We start from the raw sequence: 26,631 nt of genomic DNA, 5'->3' as shown, positions 1-26,631 counted from the left end.
TAAGTGGGGGCTGGAGGGGGGACTCAGCAGTTAAGAGTACTGACTGCTCTTCCAAAGGAGCCAGATTGATTCTCAGCACCTACATGTTGGCTCACAAGCTTCTATAATTCCAGGTTCATGGGCCCCAATGTCCTCCTTTGGCTTCCACGGTCATGGCACACATGCGATGCAAAACACACATAAAAATAATCACGTCTAAATGATCCTTTTAAAAGAACTGAGCTAAGGAGGGTTTGCAGGTTGCTCAAAAATTAGAATTCAGTGGACAAAGAGATGATGAGGAGTAATGAGGCAAAGGCAAACTACGACGCTATTAAAGAACATCTAAGAGCAGGACACCATCGATTAAAAACAAACGTGTATGAAAACGATAAACACTTGCAAGGGAAGCAGCAGTGTGTAAACCCTGAGCAGAGCACAGCTGCCTCCTTCAGCAGGCACAGAACTACACAAGGAGGAGACACATGAGTTGGCACAGGGACAATGGCAATCAGCCTTGAGAGCGTGTCACTGATTTTTGTCTCCACCTAGACAAACACATAATAGTTCAGAAAGAAGTAACATTCTAGCCAGGTGTGACAGCACATGCCTGTAATTCCTGCACTCAGGGAGCAGAGGCAGGTGGATCTCTGTGAGTTCAAGGCAAGCTTGGTCTACGAAGGAAGTCCAGTACAGCCAAGTCTACACAGAAAAACCAAAAGACAAAAAGTAACATTCTAACAAAAGATCTTACTTAAATTTTTAATATTTACATCTTAAAATATTTTTTCCAGTCTTGTGCAACAAAGTTAAGGACTATCATGGTAGAAAAATCTAAATTTACATTCTCTCTATTCCACTTAATAAGGTTTGTGACACTAATCTCAAGTCATGAGTATCAATAAATATATCATAGAAAAAGCACTTGTAAACTGTAAAGTGCTACTATATAAAGCATTAGAGCCCTTATTAATAATCACATGAACGAGGCTATTTAAATGCCTTATGGTTTGAAAGGGCTCAGACCCAGGTCTGACCAGGTTTTTCAGATTGCATGAAATTGAGCACATCCCCTTATTGGCTACCAATCAGCCACAAGGTGCAGCAACCAATCAAGTGTCATAAACATAAAGAAAAAAAAAGTTTAAAACCTATCCACAGCAAATGCTGGGACATTAGTGATCACCACAGCTAGGACATGCCTAAGTACTCAACTCCTGTCTTCACGTGATCCTTAGTGGAACATCACACCGTCTTGAGTCAGGGAAGGTGCCAGCGGCGCAGCTGAGGGTCCACACCATCACAGCTGACAAGCAAAGAGCTAAGTGTAAAGGTAGGTGTGTTGGACAATTTGCATTTTCTAATGTGAAATACTGGCTGTCGTGTAGTGCTATTAACAAAGTGATTCTTTAAGGAAGTAAGGAAAATAAATGGACACACACACATGCATGCACACACACTGATGATGTTCCCAGTGAAGGCTTCCTGAGGGGGGTTATCTCTTATCTCATGATGAAAGAGCCCCAGATCTAGAGTGTTTCCATAAGGGTTTGCATAAAGCAGTCTGCTTTAATAAACCACACTTCCATCAGGATTTAATGTAAGCCAGGGGTGGTGGTGCATGCACTTGCAAGGGGTGGTGGTGGTGGTGGAGGACAGGGGAATGACAGAGGCAAGAACAGGCTGGGTGGTAGAGTGAGAGCACGTCTCATGGGAAGGACAGGGAAGAACCTTCACTTTTGTGGCTGTTACCACTGGTACCATGATTTAAAGCATGCTAACAAGAAAGGAGCCATGAAACTCAAGCAAATGTTCCTCCACAGTAGAGGTCGTGTGGGACCAGCACTAAATGCTCCCCAGTTTCCCCTGCAGTGGTGGATCAAGTTTAATCTCACCATCTGTAGCTTCTTCTTATCTCTGCTTGCGTTGCTGTGGACAGTCTCCATCGCCGTGTGGTGCTTCCGGGCTAACTCTTCTAACGTCTTACAGTGGGCCTCTTTTAATTGGGCCATTTCTCCTTCCAATCTATTTTGCAGGTTTTTAAGCTCCATTTCATAATATTCTTGCTGCGTTCTCTTTGCTTCATTTACTTTCTTGAATGAAAACAAAGATTAAGAAAAGATTGGCAACTGCATTTTTCATTAGTACTATCAGTATCTGAATACCTTAGACATCTGTAGATGGGAATGAACCAATTGCTTTGGGAGCTAGACTTTGAAACCTTACAGTTGGTGTTCTCAGATTGTGACAAGGTGCCTGAGGCAGAACAAAATAGTTTAATAGTTAAATAAGAAAAAAAAATAAACTTGCTATATTAGAACCAAATGTGGGCTGGTACAAAGGCAAACTTGAAGATTTTTATGCAGTACACAAAATAGCTTACCCAGTAACTACTCAAATAATATTAAGTACAACTGGGGTGTCAATTATGTGCCTTTTCACCAATCACAGTCTAGTGATGAAAGGAAGTAAAAAGACATTGGCAATACAGTTTTATGAGTTCTATAAAAGGGTATCTATTGTGTGTTACTAGACAGTACAGGAAAGGGAGCAACCTGGGTGGGTAGAAGTGTGTGTGTGTGTGTGTGGTGGGGGCAGACACAGACAGAGAAGGAGGGAGGATGAGGGAGAAAGAAAAAGAGAGAGAGAGAGAGAGAATGAATCAATTTGGGAAGAGAAAATACAGAGCTGGCGATGACATGTTCCCTCCTGAGCCTAGAAGGCATCCAAAGAAGTCTCATCTATGTCTTTTGTCAAAAACACAGATTCATAACCATTTCAATTGCTTTTCAGCATTTTGAAAGATAAAAAGTAGTTAACCAGGAGGCAGATGCAGGGGGACAGAAGGCCTAGTATATCTAATACACACAAGTTAGCCTAGGCTATATAATCCTAGGAATACTGAGTGAAGAGTGACAGGCCTCAGAAACAAGCAGGAGTCAAATAATGAAATGGAGTCTTTTTACTAAAAACTTGACTATATACGTATATGAATACACATATATGTGCATGGTATTATATATACATATACATTTATATATGTATAACATTTGCCTTGCCATCTTTGTTATAGGCTAAGGAGACAAGCTAGGAGGTTGTCATTAGCATCCAGACAAGCAATGACACTTACTTAAACTTATGATCTGTGAATGAGTGTAAAGAGAGGAGGATGGAATAAAAATATATGAGGTGAACAGAACCAACAGGACTTAACAGGTAAGGAGGCTGGAAGAAAGAAATCAAGAATAACCCCTGTGACTAGGTCAAGTGAAGAATACAATAAACAAAGGAGGAAATACAAATAAGGGAAGGAAAGTTCTGAGCATATTGCAATGGCATGTTTATCAAAAGCATAAATAGAGACATTGAGCGGAAAGTAAAACATATAAGTAAGACTCAAGGGAAAAGATCTCGCTGTTAATGACAGGTTTTCAACTATCAGTAAACATGGCACTTGTTACTGGAACAGATGAGCATATGGAATAAACGAAAACCCTGGGCATGTCTTACCAGGAAGGTTATTGTAGCTTGCAGGGTTCACGGCTGGGTAATGGTATTGGTTACTTTTCTCCCCTGGTGGCAAGCATAACACTTTTCTGTCTCCATGAAAGCTAGCCAGCAGGGATGAAACTTCCTGGTGAGTACCAGCTTGATTTCTCCATGTCCTATGACTCAAACCTACAGGGTCTTGAGCTGCAGGGTCTTACATCAAGTTCTGGCGCATAGCTTAGAGCAAAAGTGATGATGGCAAAGGATGTTTGGGGAGTAACCAATTGCTTTCTCATTGGACAGAAGACCTGTTCTACAAGGCAGAACTCATGTCTGGTAGTGTCATCTGGGCCTAGGGTGATAGGCCCTAGGGGAAAACCTACTACTATTAGTCTGTTCAATTAACAGTGTGTGTATTAGACTGTCCCCCAAATACTTACACCTGTGGGTCACTGCAGCTCTCAGTTCTCAGCAGTGAAGCTTCTTTTTGCAGTAGATGGGATTACTATAGAAAGTCACATTTGGTCAAAGTGCAGAGAATAAGAGGCTCTGGAGGACCCAATCCTACACGGGATATCTGTACCACACTCCCTACCCTCCCCCGGGCCCCCTCGAGGCTCAGGAGTCATCTCAGATGAAGAATAAGAAAGACCACAAGAGTCAGGGGTGGAGGACTGCTTTGAAACAAGCATTTTTTGGCCATTACAGGACCATTGCAAACATGAACGCATAGGGGCTATGGCAGACGCCCAAGGCCTGTATAAGACTAAGGAGCCAAAAATCTTAGCATGACTGGGGAAAGGGCTCACAAAATCCCTCTTCTGGCTGAGGAGCTACAACTGAATGGCTTGTAGGGGGAAAAGAGACAGTTTTCTTTGGGCTTAGTTCTTAATAGGTTGCCCAAGTTCCAGTGGATGGGAGCAGTAAAAGTGGACTCAGTGGGTTTAGAAAAAGCTTAACAATTTGGGAAGAAAAAGTAGTAGAGGGTTGGAAGGAGCTGGGAGGGGAAGGATTTGAACAGAGCACATTACAAAACATTCATGTGTAAGATTTCAAATAGTAATTGCTTTTTTTATTGCTAGGAAAATCAATGGGAATGCGGTGGGTAGAGCTGGAAAATGTACAAGACATGTGAAGGTCAAATAGGCATAAGAGAAATGAGAGGATGTGAAATACCACTGCTAACTGTGGGAGTGAGGGAGGGGGAGGTACAAACAGGACGATGTAAGATGCACCAAGTCTTGTGACAAATTCAGACTGAGGGACTGGGGCAAACCCAGCTTCTCTGGCATGGTGGTAAGAGAAGGGAGTGAGTACATGGCAACAACCGACACTTCTAAATGTATTTAAGTATTGAAAGGAGAAGGGAGAGAGTAACGGAAACTCTTGCTTGTTTTGTGGGAGGAACAATACATGGCTTTCTATGAGACTCTCTGTAAGCAGCAGCTGTGGTCCAGGCCACACATTATGTTTAATCTGGAAAACCACGATGCTGCTGTAAGAATTTCCATAACTCGGTATCTGTTATCTTTTTGTTTCCTTTTGTTAAAAATTTCCTGGGTTCTAGATATCGTGTTAGAAGCCTGTAGTCTGAGCTATTGGGGAGGCGACATGAAGTTTCATGTTCAGTTCGGGACAGCCTTAGCTGAGACCTACGGAGACCCTGTCTCACAAACAAAGTGAGAAGAGCCTGGGAATAGAGTCCAGATACAGAACGTTTCCCAAGCACAGGGAAGGCCCTGGGTTGCATTCTCAGCTCAAAAACAAAACAAAACAAAACAAAAACAAAGCAGAGGTATAAGAAGGAAGTGGGGGAGGGGGAAAGGAAAAAAAGAAAAAAGCCTCCTAGGGACATGTGCAATAACATATTTCATTTATTTAAAAAGTATGTATAATATGACACATAATAAAATTCCCACTGCAGTAGAGTTCACTAAATTCTGGCTTGAAAATAAATTGAAATTCTTACTTTTTAAAATAAGATAGGTTCTAACCCAAATATCTGGAATACATACATAAAATTATATAGCCTACCTTTAAACCTAATTTTCTCAAAAACAAACAAACAAACAAACAAACAAACACAAACTAGGCTAAGAAATGCATGGCTCCTGTGCACAGGACCCAGGGTTTGAAGTCCCCTTCCTGTGCTGTGGTGTCCACCATACCTTCTCCAGCTCCAGCACCTGCTGCCTCTGCTCTTCATCCAGACTCTGTGTTCTGCTCTGCAGAAGAGCTCTTTCCTCTTCAAGCTGACATAATCGCTCATTGGCTCTGGATTTTTCCGATTCTAAATCTTTAATTGTAACTTCTTGGGTCAACTGAGTTGCTTGAAGCATTCCGATATGACCTAGAAACCGCCCCCACCAAGAAAAACTCCTTAATGTCTAAGTCTACTGATAGGAGAGTGTGTCTCTAACAACAGTCTTTCATGCCTGAGTGCTCCACAACTTTCTCTTTGGCTTGCTCACTGGACAAAGGGAAATAGTCACCATGGGAATGTCTCAGCCAATTATAATCCTTCAGAATAGAAAGTCCATTTTTATACCACTGATGTCGATCCCTGGTACTGTCTTGATTTTTTACAAAAAGGAAGCTGCAAGGTAAATAAATTGAAGTAGAAACAACACCTCAGTAGCTCACAAAAAAAGTCCCTAGAAGTAACTGAGGAAAAAGAGGACACACTAACACTACAAGATGAAAATGAGTCATTTACTGTATTTTCTCTCCCCCTCCCCACTCCCCCTCCGTTGTCTTTGTCTCTCTCTGTCTGTATCTTTGTCGCTGTCTGTATCTATCTCGGGAAGAATCTGTATGCAGGGAACAAAGGCAGCAGACAGCAATTGAGTTTCAATTGAATTTGTGTTAGATAAAGACTAGATTGAAAAACAGAGGAGGGCAAGCTTATGAAAAAATAAAATAGTTGGGTGATGGTGGAGCACACTGTTAGTTCCAGCACTAGGGAGACAGACAGGTAGATCTCTGTGAGTTTTGGGTCAGCCTGGTCTACAAAGTGAGTCCAGGACAGCCAAGACTACACAGAGGAACCCTGTCTCAAAAAACAAAAAAATAAACCCCAAGCAAACAAAACAAAGAAAGGAAGGAAGGAAGAAAAAACAAATGACAGTAAATTGAATGGTGGTACTGGATGGATAGTTGGGCTGGATATGATCAAGACAAACAGCCCCAGACAAACAGCCCCAGACTCACTGGGAACTCTAGTCAGACACAGCCTACGGCAGCCCAGTGAGTGGGAAAGCCTGAGGGTGGGCCAAGCATCTGTGGGCTCACAAACTGCCTGCATGATTCTGATGCATGCTGGAGATCATTAAAAATGACTAGTTTATGGGAAAGCAAATTCACCAGTGAGCCCATCAAAATTAAAGGTGGTCTTGAAACAGTTTCACTAGATACACTATCCACTTAGACAAAAAGCAACTTCAGACTTTACCCTGGATCAGCATCTTTCTACTAAGGGCTATGACATGAAGTACAGTGCCACAGCAGATGACTCAGCTGTCCTGGGTGAACTCACCTTTGTTCCCTATGTACAAATTCTTCCATAGACAGACAGACAGAAGAAGGGAGAATAGAAAAGAATAAATGGCTCATTTTGTGTGTCAGGAATTTATTCTCTAAAAATATACTCCTAAAACCAAAAAACATGAGGCATCTTGAGGCTGGATAGAAAGAAAGGGGACAAGATGATGAAAAGGAGTCACTTGGTCACAAGCTCAGGTGAGGTCTCTCAACAACTGAAACTCAAGCATTCCAGCACAATTAACCTGTGTTGTAAAAGCTGCTTACACAGAAACAATGCTCCTTTTACACAAGGATATTCCCAAACACGAATGTAAAGGCGGCAACAAACCATTAAGACCTGAGCATACCTAACTCTGAATTTGGTCGTTTGCCTTCCACTGATATTCTGGAAATATCACAAACTAGGCTATCAACTCTTGTTGACAGTAAATGCTTCCTATGATTGGGGATGTTACCCTGGCTAAAATCCTAGCTTGGAATACCCCAGAAATCCCTGAAAACCCACCAGCATCTTAAACATGGCTACTGTAAAGCCAGCAAAATCCAAGTCTCCCTGAGAAGCACACACCCACATGCAGGCCTGTCTTATTTGTTCAGTAATCACCCCTTTCTGCTGACTCTGGGTTTAAATCTACGTTAAAGATCCCTTCAGGACAACAATCCTGCTTCAAACTGCCTCATCCAGATAATCCATTCTGAGATGAAGTCAAAGACCTGGCTTAACATTGATGGGGTTCCTAAAAGAAAAAAAACCCACAGACTGCTACAGGGGAGGGTGCTGCGCCCCACAACTCTCGACAGTCTCATCATTCCATTGTTATAATTACTCAGAAAGATTATTAAAGACTTTTAAAATTAAAAAGTCTAAATAATTTAAAAATTTTAGGAGGAATGGTATATATTCAATTAGATGAACTTCAAAATATTCATATACGGTGCTGGCTTTAGCGGAACCCTGGGCCAAGCTATGGGTAGACATACTAGCTTTGAGGACAATATCTGAAGCTTGCTCTTGCAAACGCTCCCGGGCAGCTGCTAGCTCACTCTCCACTTCCTTGTGCTTGCTCAGCAAGGCCATTTCTCCCTCCTTGGCATCATCAAGCTGTTTTTGAAGAACCTAAGAAAGATCATATAGCCATAATCAAAATGCAAGCATGATATTAAGCTAAATAATTTAAGTTGCAAGCACCACTGTTCTCTTACCGGAAATTTCTGTGTAAACTAGGACTACTTAGTTTTAAATCTGTAAGATGAAGTAACAGAACCTGACATTTTAAGTCACATGACCCAGTTAGGGAAGTCTGTTTCTACTCTGCCCAATGTACTCCAGTGCTCTGCAGATACTAACACAGCTGGGAAGCACAGGCTGCTTCTTGGAAGCAGCCTTCTCCATTTCCTGGAAGCAGCCCTCTCTGTTCCAGATTGTGTTAGTATGTGTGGATGGAGCATTAGTACAACAAAACTTGTAGTTTCGGCATCTTTTCTACACATGGGCTATCTCTTGTTAAATTTCACTTTTAAAAGCAATAATGTCCTCGTTAAATGCCTAAAACACCAAAAAATGAGGCAGACCATCCTTAACAAAGAGAAAAAGGAAAGCACAATTAATCCCTAAGCTCTCCCAGGTGAAAATACTAGTAAACGTTTAAATGAAATCCATTCATAGTAGCAATAGGGTTTTAAACTTGGCTTTCTGGGCACTTTATACCTGAACTTATAACCAAAAAAGGTAATAAAAATTACACTTTCAATTTTTTTTTTCCTCACAAAGGCAAAGAAAAAAAATAGAGAAAGGGCCTTAAAGTAGTATGAACATAAACAGCTGATCCTAAAGCCATCCACTGCTGGTCTCCAAATCAAGAAATTAATATGTAAAAGAAAAGTAGGTAAGGCTGAGTAGGAAGTTAAGAGTACTTCCTGCCCTTGCAGAGAACTTGGGTTCAGTTCCAAAGCACCCACATGGTGGCTTACAACCATCCATAATAGATACATGTAGGTAAAACACCCATACCTATAAAATAAAATAAACAAATTCAAATTCAGTTTTGTTTTTTTTTTTTAATAGTTGTTTCCTCAAACAGGAGTCCAGGTGATTTCTCTTCCCCTGTCCTGTTTTTTTTTTTTGTTTTTTTTTTTTTTTGTTTTTTTTTTTAAGGACTGATTTATTTATTATGCAGTTTTCAGCCTGCATGTGTGCCTGCAGGCCAGAAGAGAGTACCAGATCTCATTATAGATGGTTGTGAGCCACCATATGGTTGCTGGGAATTGAACTCAGGACCTCTAGAAGAACAACCAGTGCTCTTGACGTCTGAGTCCTCTCTCTAGCCGCAGAATAAGGTTTTTAAAGTGGTTAAAAGTCTACTATCCAGAAAAATCTCCTGAACCCAGTTAGAGCTGCTGAGCATGGTGGCCACCTCCAATGCCAGAGCTAGGGGGGCGGAGGCCGGGACGTCCTGGAGCAAGCTGGCCAGCCTAAACAGCTGAAATGGCAAATGAAGTCCTCTGGTTTCAGCAAAAGACTCTGCCTCAACACAGACGGCGGAGACATTGCAACCTGAGAAAACACCCAGTGTCGACGTCAGGTTTCCACACTCATATATGCACACACGAGCATACACATTAACACATAAGCACACATGCTCACACAGCACCCACATGTAGAGAAAGAAAAGAACCAGATGGCCCACACCCACTCACCTGCACATTGTTCTCTGCTGTGGCCAGTGCCATCTGCAGCTTCTGGCGTTTGTCAAGAAGACTGCTGGCTTCATCCTGCACCATCTGCAGCTCAGTCTTCAGTTTTCCTATGGTTTTTCTTAAGATGGCTTCTTGCCCCTGGAACTCCTTACGAAGATCAGCCTCCTTGTCCCTGCTGGCCTGCAGGCTTTCGGCTGTGAAGAGTTGTGACCTTTTCAAATTATCAAGCTCACGCTCATAAAACGACTGAGCTTTGTTCAGCTTGCCCTCATAATCCTCAATGAGCTTTTTCTTTTCAAGTCTCAGCTCTTCCAGGGTGTTGTTCAAGGCCTGTACCTCCATCCTGTGCAGTTCCTCAGCTTTCTCCTGGCCCCTGCTCACCGAGGTACTGTGGTCCTGCTGTGACTTCAACAGCTCTTGGACTTCCCGTCTGTGAGTGCTTCTCAAATCTTCCAGGGCTGACCGTTTGTCCTTTTCAAATTGAACCTGGAGCTGCCCAAAGCTCCGCAACTTTTCTTCAAATTTCCTCCTAATCTCTTCGACCTCCCGAGACATGGTTACTATGCGCTGGACATGCTGGGCCTCTGCACAAAGTTGTATGTCCTCAACTCTGTGCTTATAGGCTTCAAACTCTGTCAAAGCCTGCTGCCGCATCTTCATGTGATCTTCTAAAGAGGCTTCCAAAACTTGAATCTTTCTCTTAAGGTCTAACTCTTCAGTTACCTTGCTTTTATACAGCAGTATTTTTTCTCTTGTTTCTGCAAGAATTTGTTGGATTTCTTCTTCATGAGCATCTTTGAGGGCCTGAATTGCAGACTCATGCTCATCATTTTTAGTATTCAAAGCATATATTACCTACATGGTTTTGAAGAAGGGAGAAAAATTCAGCACATATTCTTTTACATCTTAATTCTTCCATTTGGATTGATTTTTTTTCCATGCACATATTATTTCTGGTAACTATTACACATTGAAACATCAGGCAATTTTTTTTTTTGTGCCCACAGATTGATTTGCTTTGCAAATTCTACCCCTGCACAGACTTTCAAACTGTAACTTTAAAACATTCAAAGTCACTCATTTACGAAAATGCACACTTACAATCCTAGCACTCAGGAGGCTAAGACAGAAGGATAGAAGGTCACTACAAACACAGGTAACTTGGGACTACACAGAAAGTCAGTCTTTCTGCCTCTGTGTGTGTGTGTGTGTGTGTCTCCCTTTTTCTCTGAAAAAAGCATTCAAAATTAAGAATGATGTGCCATAACTGAAAGGAAAAAAACAACAACAGAGGCCACTTGACCAGAGATGATTGTTCTCCGCACAATCCAGGCCAGAATAGTGGGGACTACAGACGAGAGAGGGAGTAAAATCTCAGGTAAGGACCCACCTTGCATCATGTCCTTATATGGCACATTCACGTACATGAAGCTCTAGATACTATGGTTCCCCAGGGCCCTGTTTATGTGTTAAAGGGCCTATTTAAATACATAAATGTTAGAAATTTCCTTTTCTAGATTCTTTATAATTTATTTTTGTTAAGAGTTTAGAACTATCTTATTGACAATGACTAAAATCTGCTGGGGTCTAAACTAGTGAGTGAATCTAAATTTCTCTTGTTCTTTGAGATGTCACTTACGCAATTTAAACCTGACTTGGGCTGGGCCTCTGCAATTTGAGGACGCTCCAGAACCACTGGGTTCAAAGGACATAGGGTCAGTTTCCTGTCCCCAGGTCACTCCTATGCTCTGGAGCTCCCCAGGGCATCTGAAGCGAACTGAACTCTCAGTCCTTGAGATCTAATGTCATCTCCAGGTTGAGAGTGTCAGAATTGGTCTGAATTATAGAGAAATCTATGTATATTGTGCTGCGTGGAGGTGACTACTGCAAACCACACCAAGTGTGAGATGAGGAAGAACACTGGCTTTGTCTCATCTGAATGGCCAGGCTGAGCATGGTGGCACATGCCACTCATCCTAATAGTCAAAAGGCTATGGCCAAGAGGCAGCCATGAACTTAACAAGGTGAGTATCAGAGTAGCCGGTGATACACGGCGAGGCTTGTTCTAAAGAGACAAAAAGGAAAAGTGAACGAGAAAAAGAACATGAGAACAAAAGGAAAGAGAAAAGAAAAGAAAGCCAAAGAGACGCCTACTGGTCAGGATACTTAGTGCAAGACGGATGCAGAATACAGGCCGCAGGCTCTCCTAGGGCATTTCTGCTCTGAGCCCAACTTTATCTTACTAAGCACATGGAAGAAAATAGAAATGAAAAAGAAGAAAGAAACAGGGGCTGGAGAGATGGCTCAGCGGTTCAGAGCACCGATTTTTCTTTCAGAGGACCTGGGTTCAATTCCCAGCACCCACACATGGCAGCTCACCACTGTCTGCAATGCCAAGACCTGACAACCTCACATAGATATACCCACAGGCTAACCACCCCTGCACATAAAATGTACATAAACAAATTATTTTTTTTTAAAAAGGAAAGAAAATAGATATGAAAGAGACAGACTTCCAAGAGAACCAAACCACAACTTTAGTGCTTTGTTCCAAGAGATGATCTTAAAAGTTAGCAGCCCCTTGACAGGAGTCCCTACTTTGAGAATAAAACAGGAGAGGGAAGCAATACGAGACTGTCTCCTCATCAACGGTTTACTGAAATAATCTTCTTTCTAGCAATTAATTTCCACTCAGCCTTTGATGAGTGATGTCAGGTAAGTCCTGCATCCGTTAACACATCTCTCTCAAACACCACTGATGAAAGGCTTTGCTCTTAACATCCAGCATGCTCGTCATTTGCCACCATCCTCTCCTGAAACTCAGTCTTTGATTAATTGGAGAAGGCTTGGTAACAAGGCTGGAAAGATACAAGAGGCTGCCAGCCTAGAAAAGAAGCTAGATATAGAAAAGCACTGTAGCATTCAAAATACTATGTAAGGGAAATTAAAAAGGAGGTTGGAATTAAAACAATGAATTAGAAAGAGTAAGATTTATGTTACCAAAATACATGAACATTAGAGGAAAACATTAGAGTAGTAAGCATTATTTCAACCTAACCTCTATTGCAGAGGCCAGTAAGCAACAACTGAGGGCCCAAACTGGCTGCTGCTTACCTCTGTAAACATCTGGGTATGGTACAACTACCTTTGTTTGTTCAAGTGCTACTAACCCACCATGACAGCAGAGCTGAAAATGAGTGGAAAAGACCATTATGAAATCCCAGTCTAATCTATACACAAGCAAGCCATCTTGGCCAAAATCACTAACAACAACAGAAAGAATTAAAGTTGTGTCAGCTTTTATAGTCTTCCATGTTTTCTTTCTACTAAAGCCCATGTAGTGATAAAACTAAATGTCTAATTCTGAAGATATGTTGCATAAAGAAGCATGCACTCGTATTGAATAGATTAGTAATCTTCCAGGAAATAAATATTAAAATATGCGTCTAAAAACTTAAAATAGTAAAAGGGTGCCAAGTGCAACAAATGAATACTACCCCCATTATTAAGTTGTAGTTTGTATAAGTTATTTATCTTGTTTATTTATTTTATCATGGGGGGGACAAATGCCTTGGCACATGTATAGAGTTCAGAGGACAACTCTGGGGAGTTGGTTCTCTCTTTCTGCCTGGTGGGACCCAGGGATCAAACCCAGGTCATCAGGCTCATTGGCAAGGGCCTCTACACATGGGGCAATCTCATCAGTCCAAATTAAGGTCATTTAAAAATAAGAATCTTATAAATGAAGAGTCATGTGGAGAGGGATGGGGAGACAGTGGACTCCTGAAACTGACTGGCCAGCCTAGAGGAATCTATGAGAGCCAGGCTCGGAGGAAGACCCTGCCATTAGTGAGAGACACCAACTCTAACCCTAAGCCTCCACAAACACGTGCCTGTCATTGTAACGGATGTCTGCAAGTAAAGCTCTTTGGACAAAAGGGTGTACTGTGTGGCACACCTCAGCTTCCACAGTGAGATGCTTTATATTTCTCTCTCTTGGTTGTTTTGATTTTATTTAATTTATTTTTTTGTTTTCTTTTGGCAGGGTGGTTGCAAGGGTGAAGGGCTGATGTGGAGGGACAGAGAGATGAGTGGGATAGTGGTGCATAATGTGAAATCCACAAAGAATCAATACAAAATTAAAAAAAAAACCCATACCATCACCACCACCACCACCACTACCAGCAACAACCAAAACCAGAGACGGAAGTGTAATCCAGAGAGGGGCTCTCAGCTGTACCTTCTCTTCATTGGCCACAGTGACACTCCTAACCCTTGTGCCGTCAAGCCTTTGTCCATTTACCTCTGGCTAGTGAAAGGCCAAACAGGGCAGTCAGGAGTGGACATTTCTCACCGCTGCTCATCCAGGGTATGGCTTTCTGGGAAGTCTAGACATTTTTTTATTAAATTTTTATTTTTTCGTATTAATTATAGTTTATTTACTTTAGTCTAGACCTTTTATTTTACGCCTACCAGACAAATTCTAGGCACAACTGCCCTTTCTCTTTCTATGCTAGGAACGGGTCACCAGAGAAGGGCCTCACTACTACTAAACTGCCAAACAATGAATATTACTTTGCAAGCTTACAAAATAATATCCACTGAGGTTTTTGTTTGTTCAGTATATGCATGTATGCGCCTGTGGGTGCCCTTGCCTGTGGGTATGGGTGTGGGGCCTGAGGTTGGCACCAGGTGTCTTTGTTGTTCCCATCTTATGTTTTGGAGATAGCACTTCTCACTGAGGGGAAGCTCACCAATTTGGTACAACTGGCAGCTCAGTGTTTCCATGATCTGCCTGTCTCTGACCTCCCCAAGTGCTGAGATTGTAGACAGTGGCTTTTATGTGACCCCAATTCGCATCCTCGAGCTTGTACAGGAAGCACTTCCCCAGCTCACCCACCTTCCCAGCCCTTATCGTCAGTAATTAAATGTATATACACGTTATTTATTGGAAAGGAGAGCATGTGACAGCATGCAAGCGGATGTCAGAAGACAAACTGCAGAAGTCAGTTTGATTCTCTCCTTCTATCATGTGGGTCCAAGGTGTTGAATGCAGGCCATCTGACGTAGTGGCAAGCCCTTTTGCCCACTGAGCCATCTCACTGACCCACATTGTGCCGGGTGTTTTGGGAGGGGTTGTTTTCATTGTTAGGATCAGATACATCTTATATAAAGGTAACAGGTTTTGTTTTTGTATAGACAGGGTCTCAGACAGGCCAGGCTGGCCTCAAACTTGCAAGAGAGCCAAAGATCTTGACCTCACCATCCTGCCTGTACCTTCCAAAGGCTGGACGGGACTGCAGGTGTGTGCCACCGAATCTCATTCACACTGTGCTGAGGACTGAAGCAGGGCCTTGTGTGCAGCAGGCAGGCACTCTGCCAACTGAGCAGCGCCGGGCTCCGCTTCATATTTCAGCCTTATGATCTTCTAGCAGAGCCAGCCAACAGGTTCCCCCGCCATAAGACATCAGAATTAAGTGAGATTATCAAAACTCAAATTTCTCAAGATAATGTCTCACTTTTTCCATGATGGCCTGTTCTACTTGTTCTAGGACGATAACACAAAGGAAATCTCTGCCTGGATTTATCTTCACTGATACTCCTGGAGTAGCTTCAGCTGTCAAAGATTATCCAAGATACTTTTCCAACTCTTAAATATTTCGAATGAGCTCTAAGTACCTTGGTTAGGGAAACTTACTCTTCTGTAACATAGTTTATAATTTAGAGCCTGAATATGAGCCCTGTGCCCCAGTAAAGGCTAAGTAAGGGAGGTCATGAAATTGTACAAATACTTCCTTATTTTCTTGACAGTTCTACGGGGGATAAGAAGTAGCATGTATTTATGCTTCCTAGGTTACCTCAATGACAGTTTTACTCATTGCTTGGAAAGAAAACAACAACAGCAACAACATTGCAAGTAGCTCAAGATGAGATGGACAAAAGAAAAGCAGAGAACAATGAGGTCACAATGAGAATGCTCCCAGAAGAACAATGGTGTGGCAGAAGCCATGATATTCATATATCATTGAATATAAAAAGATGTCAGAAAAAAACCACCGCTGCAGCACCAAGCTCGGACACGCACGCACGTGTGGGTGAGCACATGCACAATTTTCTCCTTCCAGAACCATTTTAAAATAAACTTTATCTGCCACTGCATACTATTGCTAAATACACCTAAACATTATTTTCTAAGATCAGAGGCCACAGCATTATCATACCTCCAAATTTAGACTAATGAAATATTCTCTAATTACAGAAGCATTAATAAAGATAATCAAATTATTCCAGTAGTGAAATTTATAGCATCTTTTCTTTATCAATATAGATCTACCTAGAATTTCATATTGTACCAAACTGTCATGTAAACTTTAGTGTTTAACTGGAAACACATACATTCTTTTCTTTAAAAAATTTTATGACATTTATGTTTTTAAAGAACCAGGATGTTGGTTATAAAGTGTGCAGACTTTATGTTTTTATTATGGGGGTTTTTAATATTAAATGATTTAAGGAAATTTTATGTTCTGTCTTCTCACACTATCTGTGTGCTGAGTATTTAAAATTATTTACTATTACATATATTGATATCATTATATTAATAATCTATGAAATATATTATACTTTCATCAACCCTCTTCTCAAATAGTACCCTTATCTGGCAATGTACTACTCAGGTTAAATATCCATCAAGAAATAAGAAAGCTAGGACCTGAGAGATGGTTCAACAGTTAAGAACACTTGCTGATCTTTTAAAAAACCAGGTTTCAGTTTCCAGTAAGCATATCAGGCAGCTCATTTTTAACTACAGCTCCGGGAGATTCAACATAACACACTCCTCCTGACATCTTCAGGTACCTGCACACATATGACACACCCATACATACACATAAAAATAAGTCTTTTTAACAAATGAAAAGTCAAGTGTGGTGGCCCACGTGAAATCCCAGTACTCAGGAGTCTGAGGCAGGAGGATCACCACATTTCAGTTCTTGAACCACAATGTGTGACTGTGTCCCAAAACACAAACATTAAAGAGATAAGAAAATAGAACGGAATTTACTTTTGCTTATAAAAGGTAGATCCTGTGGACCTGGTGGTGTGGGTGCAAGAGAGCTGGCCCAACCCCTCAACCGGGCAAACCAGAACTTCCAGCCCTGGTGGCACAGGTGCAGGAGACCAGGCAGGCTGACACACTCAGTTCCCACCCAGCCCCCGATCCAGGGCTGTGAGCTGGCCCACCCCAACATCTAGCCTTTTGTGAACTGCTGGAGTGTGTGAAGAGATTGGTCCTGCAGAACCAAAGCTGCAGAAATTCCATGACACGCGACGACAACAGGACATCTGAGAGGAGTCCCAGTGAGGAGCCAGAGGCCTCGAGCCACACCCATGACTCACTGCAATGAACATCTGTGAGTAAAGCCGTGTTGACAAAAGAGTGTACTGTGTGACACTCTGTGACACTAACGCAGCTTCCGTGGTGAGATGTTCTTTCTTATTTTTTGTTTTTATTTTGTGTTTTCTTTAGAAGGTGGGAGGTTGCAAGGGTAAAGGATTAATATGGAAGGGTGGGGAGATGAGTGGGATTGGGGTGCAGGATGTGAAATTCACAAAGAATCAATAAAAAGTTTAAATAAATAAGGTCTCATCATTGAGGCCAACGACAAAAGGCAGATCCTGAGACCAAGCATCCTACTTATGTGCAGCAAGTTACAGTGGGATCGTGTCCTTTTTTTTGTTCCTGGGTGGGGGTTGTCAAGCAAGGGCCAGAACTGAACTGTTCACAAGTATGGAGGGAATTCAAGAGGCTCTGAGAGCGCTGGAGAAAGAAATACTAACAAACTAGCCATGTAAAGAGAACCCGAGAGTTCTCCACAGTGTTAAGAGGGAAACCCTTCTAATCCACATTGTCACAGGATATTCAGGCACAGAGGTGGTGTTCCACCACTGATAGTACAGAAGGATGTGCATGAGAGTGGCGCACAGAACGGTGTCCAAGGTGAGAAGCGTGGAGCCAGCGTGGAGCCGCACACATGAGTTTCTGCCCTGGCCGGAAGCTAACTGCCTCCATTTTTCCTACCTCCCAGTCGACTTTCTTTTGAATTAAATTAAATAGAAAAACAAAAGCTGCTTTTCATACATTATGTAATCAAATTAATTCCAGCAACAGACTTGTGCCCAAATGAAACATTTAGGAGGCAATTAACAAAAAAAGCTCACTCGGATTTATGTAAGCCAAGGGCACTCTAAAACCTTGATTTTAAAATAATTTGAAAACCTAATTGCGTTGCAAAGTAATTACTTTTAAAGATACATTTGTTCTCTTTGTTTCTATAACCACTGTTGGAAAAATATTTATAAAGTATAATAATGCTTTCTTTTTCCTGCATGGTGATGTAAAATGCATTTGTTTTCTCAAGAGATTTAACCTGAATTTTGAAACATAAACATCTGTTTGAACACACATACATACACAAAAGTCACAGAAAGTCTCACAAATCCAGCTGTCATTCAGGATCCCTTCAATGAGATCTGTGGTACCAAACTTTACAAAATAACCGACGACTTTCTGTGAACGTCTACTGTGTGCTCTGACTTTTTATATGAATTCCAGCAAAGAAAAGTATATGCATTCTTAATCCTAAATAAAACATGCACAAAATAATGGCAATTTTAGATAATATGCATTTGTATTAAGTACCAAGCTGTAGGGTGCAGAATACAGCATGAAGTCTTCAGTAGAAATAACCTGATGAAGACTGAAAGTAACCAGAAAAGGCCTGGGAGGATGGTGCTGGTGAGATGGCTTAGCAGATAGGAGCATGTGCTGCTCTTGTGGAAGACCCAAATTCAGTTCTTAGCACCTGCCGCAAACAAACATCTTTAACTCTAGTTCCAGGGATACGATGCCCCTTTCTAGCTCCCATGGGCACTGCACGCACTTGGTACACATACATACATGCAGGCAGACAATCACATACATAAAACACTTTTCAAATTAGCAAATTTAGAAAGTCCTGAAAGGACACAGCAGTTGTGGGGAGCTACGGGGGAGCTACTTGGGTTAAGGCAGATAGCGCTCTGAGCTTCATGTAGTCTGGTAACGCATCAGACGCAGCGACTTCAGGGGAAAGCCAATGATAAAGTGTAAGTCCCTAGAGACTCATAGAGTTACAGAAATTTGATTAGGAAAGCACACAGTAATTTATACTTTAGTAACTTTAGAAGACTTAGAATCAACAAATATTTCTTCATGGGTATGTACTCAGTGACTCTAGAGACTAATTCTCCCCCCTCCCCCCAAAAAAACATTTTTATTGATTTTTCTGGAGTTTCATATCATGTACCCCAGTCACAATCTCTTCCCAGCCCTTCCATGTTCTCCCCTTCTGTGACCTCCCCAAAAGTAAAAAAAACAAAAAACAAAAGAAAACAAAACAAAAAAAAAACCCAGTCTACTTTGTATTATTTATATACCCACTGGAGCATGGTCAAACTCTCAGTGGCCTGTTCCTTAAATAAAGCCATGAAACCCAGTCCTTCTAGACACTAATTCTTTACCTTTCACAGTTTCTCACTGAATTTTCACGTTTAAAGGTTTCTTAAAGAAGAGAACAATATGTGATTCATTCTACATCATAGCCTTTCCCATGTTCCTAGTACATAAAATAAGATGGTTCTTAAAAATTGATCAGCACAGTCAGACATGGTGGTGGAGGAGATGAGAAAGGAAGACAAGTCCAAGGGTTTGGGGGGACTACATGAAAGGTTCTAGCTGCCCTGAGAAGGAGAGCATACGTGTAGCATGACGTGATCCGAGGTACCATGGCCAGTGTTGACAAAAATCAACTACTCTAGTGAACCAGTACTCTAAAGGCAGAGGAAGAGCGAGTGAGCCAAATGTCTTATGTCAACTGGTTCTCAACTGCAAATAAATTGCAATTTGTCTGACCATGCTATCAAAAATAAAATGAAATAATAAAATAGTCCAGCTAGTTTGCAGTGGGAAGCAGGCTGGACCATGCCTGAGTTAAGTCCTTATAGAAAGTGAAGATTCCAGGATAGACGGATAAAAACATGGCCGCACAAACAAAGGTGGGACCTGAATAGGAACAAGCAATGATGGAAGGGCCAGCTCCTGAGCAATTGCTGTGTTTACCAGAAAGTGTGGACGCATCAGAATGTTAGCAATCGACTGGCTCTTGCTTCACTCAGAGAGGAATCGTGGGAGATAGTTCCAGCTCTTGTGAGTCCAGGATTAGAGGACACACTGTCAGAGCAGGGACTTGATACTTCCAGCCTCTGAGAGACAGGTATCTGCTACTTAAGGCAGAAACTTAAGGACCATGAGAAAGGGGTCTTTCTCATCCACTCTAGATTTTTACTGCTGGGAGTACAAGCCGACCTGCTAAGGTGAAGAGAAGACAGCAGAGGAGGCAGCAGATAGTCACAGCAAGTAAGGTAACAGCAGACCCTGTCACAATGGCGGCAGCAGAAAAAGCAGGGGACTTGACAACCCCTACCAGGAAAAGAAAGGACAGGATCCAACTGAGCTGGGTTGAAACCAGGCAAGCTGCAGCTTGTATCTTGCTGCGTATGGACAGGGTGCCTGGTCTCAGGATCTACTTTTTATACATAAAAGTAAATTCAGTTCCATTTTCCTGTTTCTTTTTTGTTTTGGGGTAGGGGGGGGGACACAGTCATACACTGTAGTCCAGAGACTGAAATGTGGCTTACTGCTCAGAGATTTTGCCCTAGAACTTGGTAGCTAGGCATTGTTATTCTTCAGCTTCCAGCATCAGGTAGCATCTGCTTGTGCTAAGAATTCTTGAACAGGGTTTAGGGACAAGGACCCTCGGTCCTACAGAAACAAGCAGTTATACCTCTTAGATGGTTAGTGTCATGCTCTTAGGCCTCAGATGTCATCATCCTTAGTGCTCCACATTGGCTAGTGTTAGAGTTCTTGTGCTATGACATCTAAGACCTTTGTCCTTGAGGTCTCAAATCTTCCTGAAGCTCTTCTAACAGAAAGGGCCCACAGTGTTCATCTTCATCTTTTCACACCTTCTTCTCCATCAGCTTTTTGCCATTTCTACGCAGCCCCTCTTAGGAATTCTTCCACTGCTTTCGCTTGGCAATACTAGTGCCGCCGCCACCGCCACCACCACCACCGCTAGGGCAGGGTCCACTGTCACCTCCTCTGCTGCTTATCTCTTCTGTCTTCTCATCATGTTAGCACGGTAGCTCATATCACAGGGGTAAAGATCAAGTGGGTGAGAAAAGACTCCCAGGAAGAAGCTATTTATTTGGGCTCATGTCACAAAGGAGCATCAAAAGACTCAAAAAGTGAGCCCAACAGCCTGCTTACATCCATATCCAGGAAAGGGTGTGGCAAGGGAGTTTCGACAATAATCGAAGATGTCCTTCATGCAAGGAGGGACTGTGTGCACAATGCAAATGAAGGACTCTGCACGAATCACAAGCCTTCTCCTGGGCCAACGCAAGTGCTACTCTAGTCTAGATAAAATGGATCCAAGGTAGTCAAGAGTTCACCACTGGCAAAAAAATAAAAACAAACAAACAAACAAATAAATAAATGTAGCTGAAGCAGTCTGTTTTCCAAGCTATGGAACTTTCTGGAGCAAGAGTTTTGTCATGGCAGCAGGCAGTTCTGGTTACTATGTAGTTTCCTTACAGCACCACGGAGAATTCAGAGCTGCCACTGCTAGCATGAGGGGCATCTGGCTGGCTGTTTGACATTGTTTGCTCAAGGCATGTGGGACTACAGGGAAAGGTGGTGACAATTGTCACAAAGGGAGTCAAGAGGCTGAGTGCATAGCTCAGCAGTTAAAGAGCACCCCATGTAAGTATGGCAACTGGCGTTTACTTCTCCGGCAACCACCTAAAACAGCCACCTGAACACAGAGAACCCTGTCTTGAAAATAAACAAATGCACACACACACACACACACACACACACACACACACACACACACACCAAACAAACAGAAAAATCACATGGTCAGGACAGCTCTATTTAATCCCAAAGCTCTGGAGGCAGAGATAAGGGATTCCCCAAGGCAAGCTGACTACCCAGACTAGCCAAATCAGCAAGCTCCAAGGGAGAGAGGCTGCCTGGGTTAAATAAAGCGGAGCTTGAGTAATCAAGGAAGACATCAGCCACTGATCTCAGGCCAGCCCCCATATCCATACATATGAAAACATGCATGTACACTATGGATCTATGAAAACATGAATACACACTAAGTAGACATGAAAACATGCATACACACTATGCACACATGAAAACATGCATACACATTACACACAAATGAAAGTATGAGTACACACTATGCACATATGAATATGCATATACACATAGACACATAGATAGACACACAGGCTCACGCATGTAGTCAGGCAGACAGACAGACAAACACACACACACACACACACAACACACACACACACTAAGGAGTCGGATGATCCCTTTAAACAAACAATAACCTCAGGATTCTTTTGTTTTTGACAGCACCATTCTCCCCATCCTCTGACCTTGTACTCTACACATTTCTCAGTAACCAGTGTTTCCAGTTCTGCTTCATTCTCTGGGTAACCTGTTCCTTATGACAGAGTTACTGGGAAGATCCTTGCCATCTCTCCTGACCTCAGTTAACTCTGTCTATCACCCTTACTTGAAAGCATCATATTGTTACATCACGGTATGGCAAAAGCAGATCCTACAGGCTGTAGCCAAATGGCCCATGTGTGCCAATGAAAAAAGCATTCAGACCTTGTGGTAAAACAAGACCCAGCTTTGAATGTGTGGTGCTGATGCTGCTTATGCCACCTAGGAAAGGTACTGAAACTCTGCATACACGTTTGCACCTGCAAATGAGAATGTTAGGTGACTTAATGAAAGTCTTAAAAGGATCGCCCGAAGTAAGGCAATCAAGGCACCCACCACAGCACCTGCCTGCTACAGGCCTTCCCAGAGCATAACACCATCAGTCCTGCTTTACCCACTAACCCCGCTGCCCGCATTAGTACTGATGCATGTGTTGGCACTGGCATCTTTCGAAAGACCAGTTGAGATGCCCCGTCATTGCCCGTGCTCTCCCTACGTCACAGGACTCAGACTTAAGAAGCGTCCCAAGGCTTGTTTCCTCCTGGTTTCTGTTGCCAGTTCCCCAAAGCTTCTCTTCTGCAAGTCCTGCCTACAACCTAAATGTGTCACTTACAGTCACATCAGCCTATTGTTTGACATGCATAAATCTTGTCTCTGTAAATGTAATCAACTCTCAGTGATGACAGACATCATCTGTCTCCAGACAGTCTCACAAATGCCCATCAAATCACAACAATCCAAGATGTCTCATAGGGAGGAAATAGTGAAATATTTCTTAAAGTGCTTACCCTCTATAAGTGTTCAGTCATGATTTCTTTACTAGGCAAAGCTAAAATTCATTAATAAGAAGTTTTGACTTATTAAACACACACTAATAAGGAAATAGCACATGCAGTCACCTGTTCTATAAGCCAGCAGGACAAAGCCAGCATTTGACTACAGTGGAGAGTGTTGATGCTTTTGCCACAACAGAAACATCTGCACTGTTCAAATATAAAGAAGAAACCAAAACTGAGTTTTGCCTTTTTGAATTAAAAATTCTATTTCTCAAAGAATAAGTTTTAACACCAAAATATCAAGAAGATGGGTTAATTATGGCAGTACATATTATTTGATATTAAGTATACAAAAACATTAGCCAACTTTATTTGTGCTTAATAATGCATGGATACCATAAATTTAAAATGTCAAAAATGCATTTGGAAAGTCAATTAACAAGGCCATGTCACCCAAAACATTTCTTCCTCCTCTTTAAATGTGCTCCAAAATGAAGTAAACAAGAAAGATGAACTCTATTTTCATAAAAAGAAACTTACCAAGAGCAATTTACCTAGACCTCAAGATGTATAAAAAGCAAAAACATAAATTGTAAATGATTACTAAGAGAGAAAGAAGCTAAAATTTAAGTATGGTGAAAAACACCACAAACAAAAAGTTGGCCTGCTTGCCACGACGGGAACTCATAGAAAAGCAGATGCAACAGAGCAGCTACTTTCAAGTGTGTAAACAGCAGCTAGTCTTCCAGGTCATCACCTGATTCAAACACACACATAATCTATCCCTACAGGAATTATTTTTGTTTAAAGGGCAAGAAAAAGGAAAACCATCACCGCTGTAAGTTTTGGGATTGGTGCACAGCAAACCCAGGGTGAAATATGGAAGAGACGCAGAATGCAGTGAAATATCCTAAGGAAGCCTTAAAGTGAGGAACCATGAGAACAGATACAAGATAGTTTCCCAAAATCCATAATAACCTTTAGACTTAAGACAGTACTTCCTATTAAACAACAAACAGGAGAGCTCAGAAGATGACAAGTGAGTGAAGGGTGCTTAGAATCACGTGTCTTTGGGGATTCGCCAACAATTTGTTATCACACACACAAGTCAGAGCAGTGGCCCCAATCCTCAACAGTGACACCATGCTGATAGAGATGGGCAGGAACTCCCCTTTGATTGCTAGAAGGAAAAGTACAGACCTTGCACAGCTTAGCAGAATCTTACAAGACTAACGACATTCTTACCACATCGCCTAGAAATTTCACTCCAGGGTACTAACCCAAGTGAAAACTCACTCACACAAAAACCCACAGTAAGATGTGTAGCTTTACTCAAAAACTGCTGAAACTTGGCAGAAATCTAAATGTCCTTCAGCGGGCCTATCACCCAATTCCTTTGCAAGATGTTTTGATTTATTAATTGATTGATTGGGTCTAGTGACAGAGATATATGTTGTTTACATTGGTCCAAGAATGAAGCCCTAATGAAAACTATGGTGGTAACAATGAATCACTGTGGACTCATCAGTTCTAATAATTGTGCCTCCCTGCTACAGGAAGTTTCTAGAATATACAAGAACCTGTGTGTTGAACGGCGTGTGGACAAACATCTGTAATTTCTTTTAAGCTCTGTTGCAAATCTAAAATATAAGGTCTACGTTAAAAACCACATGTGAAACATAATTCCTAGTAGTCCCTCTCCTGTGTGCAGCTGGTAGTCTAGTCCCATCAGTCCCCACCACGAGTCAAAGAATTTCCTGAAGAAAATAAGTTGCCCAAAGAAAAAGTCTGTCCATCCTGATATCTGGGTGTGTTCAGTTGAGAAAGAAAGGGCTGGAACAGTTACAGACACTGACTGCTCTTCTGGAGGACCCAGGTTCAAACCCCAGCACCCACAAGGCAGCTCACAACGGTATGTAATTCTAAGATCTAACACTCTCACATAGACATACATGCAGGCAAAACATTGATGCACATATAATAAAGGTAACTTAACTTTTAAAAAAGATTTTTAAAAAAAAGAAAGACAACCATCGGATGGTTTTCTTATGTCAGCAAACAGTCATCATCTTCCTGAACTTGCTAGACAGCACAAACCACAGTGCAGCCAACTGCTTGTCAATAGCAGAAAAGCCTCACAGGCCAGACAGGGAACAAGCTTTACGGTATATATAGCAGAGCCAGGAAGAAAACAGGCTACCCTAAAGGCACTTAGGAAATTAAGTGAAATTCTGTTAACGGATTGCTAAAGGTGAAGTATAGGCAAGCAGCAGAATCTAAAACCTCTTGAACAGGTCTAGACAGGGGCCAATTCTCGAATGTGTCAGCTTTAACTTCAGCAGATGATGATGAGAAAAACTGCAGATGGAGCAAGACAGGGTGGCAAGCGAGGGGGAAGCACAAAGCTATCCACCGCCTCACTTGAGCACTGAAACTCCAAACCAGGTAAGGTCAGCAGTGTTCTTTCTTCTCCAGTCCCAGGACCCAGTGATACTGTGGAGGGCTGGAGACAAGAAAAACCCAATGCCCTTTAGATCAAAGACAGGAAAGTCATGAATATAAATGAACATAAAATGTATTTCAAGATTTTTGGAATGTAACTGAAACATGTGTCGGCAAACAGGGTCTCTATATAAAAAAAAAATAACAAAAACAGCCAAGTTCATTATTTTACCTGCTTCTGGTGGCTGTTTTCCTACTGTAACAGTGTAACTACATAGCTGTTATTAAGTACCATGAGAAAGAATAAAAATATCAAATAAAAAATAAGTCACACATCAAAAAAGAATGATAAGGCAGGCAGTGGTGGAACATCCCTTTACTCCCAGCACTCAGGCAGTGGCAGAGGCAGAGGAAGAGGCAGGTGAATTTCCTAAGTTTGACGTCAACATGAGTTTGAGGTCAGAGTGAGTTCCAGGACAGCCAGGATTATACAGAGAAAAACTGTCTCCAACAACAACAACAACAATAACAAAAAAAAAAAAAAAAAAGGAAAGGAAAAAAAGACTCATAGTAACAGAAAGGAAGGAAACAATTAGAGATAAATGAAATGTAGATTAGAAAACAATGAAACTAAAAGTCCTGGTTGTTGTGGTTGATCTGGAGCTACTATGCATTCAAGTGCTAATCGCTTGTCTCTCAAAATCTTTATTGTTTTATGAGTTAAGGCTCACATACAACCAATTGATGCTGTGTAACCTTGCCTCCAAATTATCCCTGATTGGCCAATAAAAATGCATACACCTGAGCTGGGAAGGAGAGAGGTAGGGAAGCTAACGTTCTCATACTTGGAGAGCAGAAAGATGGAGGCGAGGAGGAAAGAGGAAGAAGAGAGGCGCAGGGTCGCCATGGGTTAACATAATGTAGAAGAATGTGGCTGAGAGGATCTTGCTCTGAGGATGGAGTGATGGACAGATACAGCCCAGATGGGAAGCATGTGCAAGTATTTATGGGAGTTTTGGATGCGAAGTAGCTCAGATAGGAGTGATTTAGAGCAAATGACTTGGGATGTGTGTCTGG

The 26,631-nt window shown here is 41.9% G+C and overlaps 1 protein-coding gene across 7 annotated transcripts in view; it reads right to left on the bottom strand.

Annotated features, from left to right (window-relative positions):
- The window catches only part of Fam184a (family with sequence similarity 184 member A), a 99,220-nt gene that overhangs the window by 50,220 nt on the left and 22,369 nt on the right, over positions 1-26,631 (bottom strand). For all 7 annotated transcript variants that reach the window (XR_008719254.1, XM_055599459.1, XM_055599461.1 and 4 more), the window contains exons 2-5: positions 9,709-10,563; positions 7,993-8,128; positions 5,637-5,818; positions 1,875-2,072 (exon numbers count right to left, since the gene is read on the bottom strand). Coding sequence is in view for 6 of the 7 variants with exons in the window: in XM_055599459.1 (XP_055455434.1) it covers positions 1,875-2,072; positions 5,637-5,818; positions 7,993-8,128; positions 9,709-10,563 (1,371 nt within the window). In the remaining variant the exon portion in view is untranslated. The remainder of the gene's footprint in view (positions 1-1,874; positions 2,073-5,636; positions 5,819-7,992; positions 8,129-9,708; positions 10,564-26,631) is intronic.

The sequence above is a fragment of the Psammomys obesus genome, unplaced genomic scaffold (genome assembly GCF_907164565.1).
Source record: "Psammomys obesus unplaced genomic scaffold, mPsaObe1.curated_primary_1811, whole genome shotgun sequence".
Lineage (NCBI taxonomy): Eukaryota > Metazoa > Chordata > Mammalia > Rodentia > Muridae > Psammomys > Psammomys obesus.
Note: the sequence above shows the minus strand (reverse complement) of the source record. Positions and strands in the feature narration are given on the sequence as shown.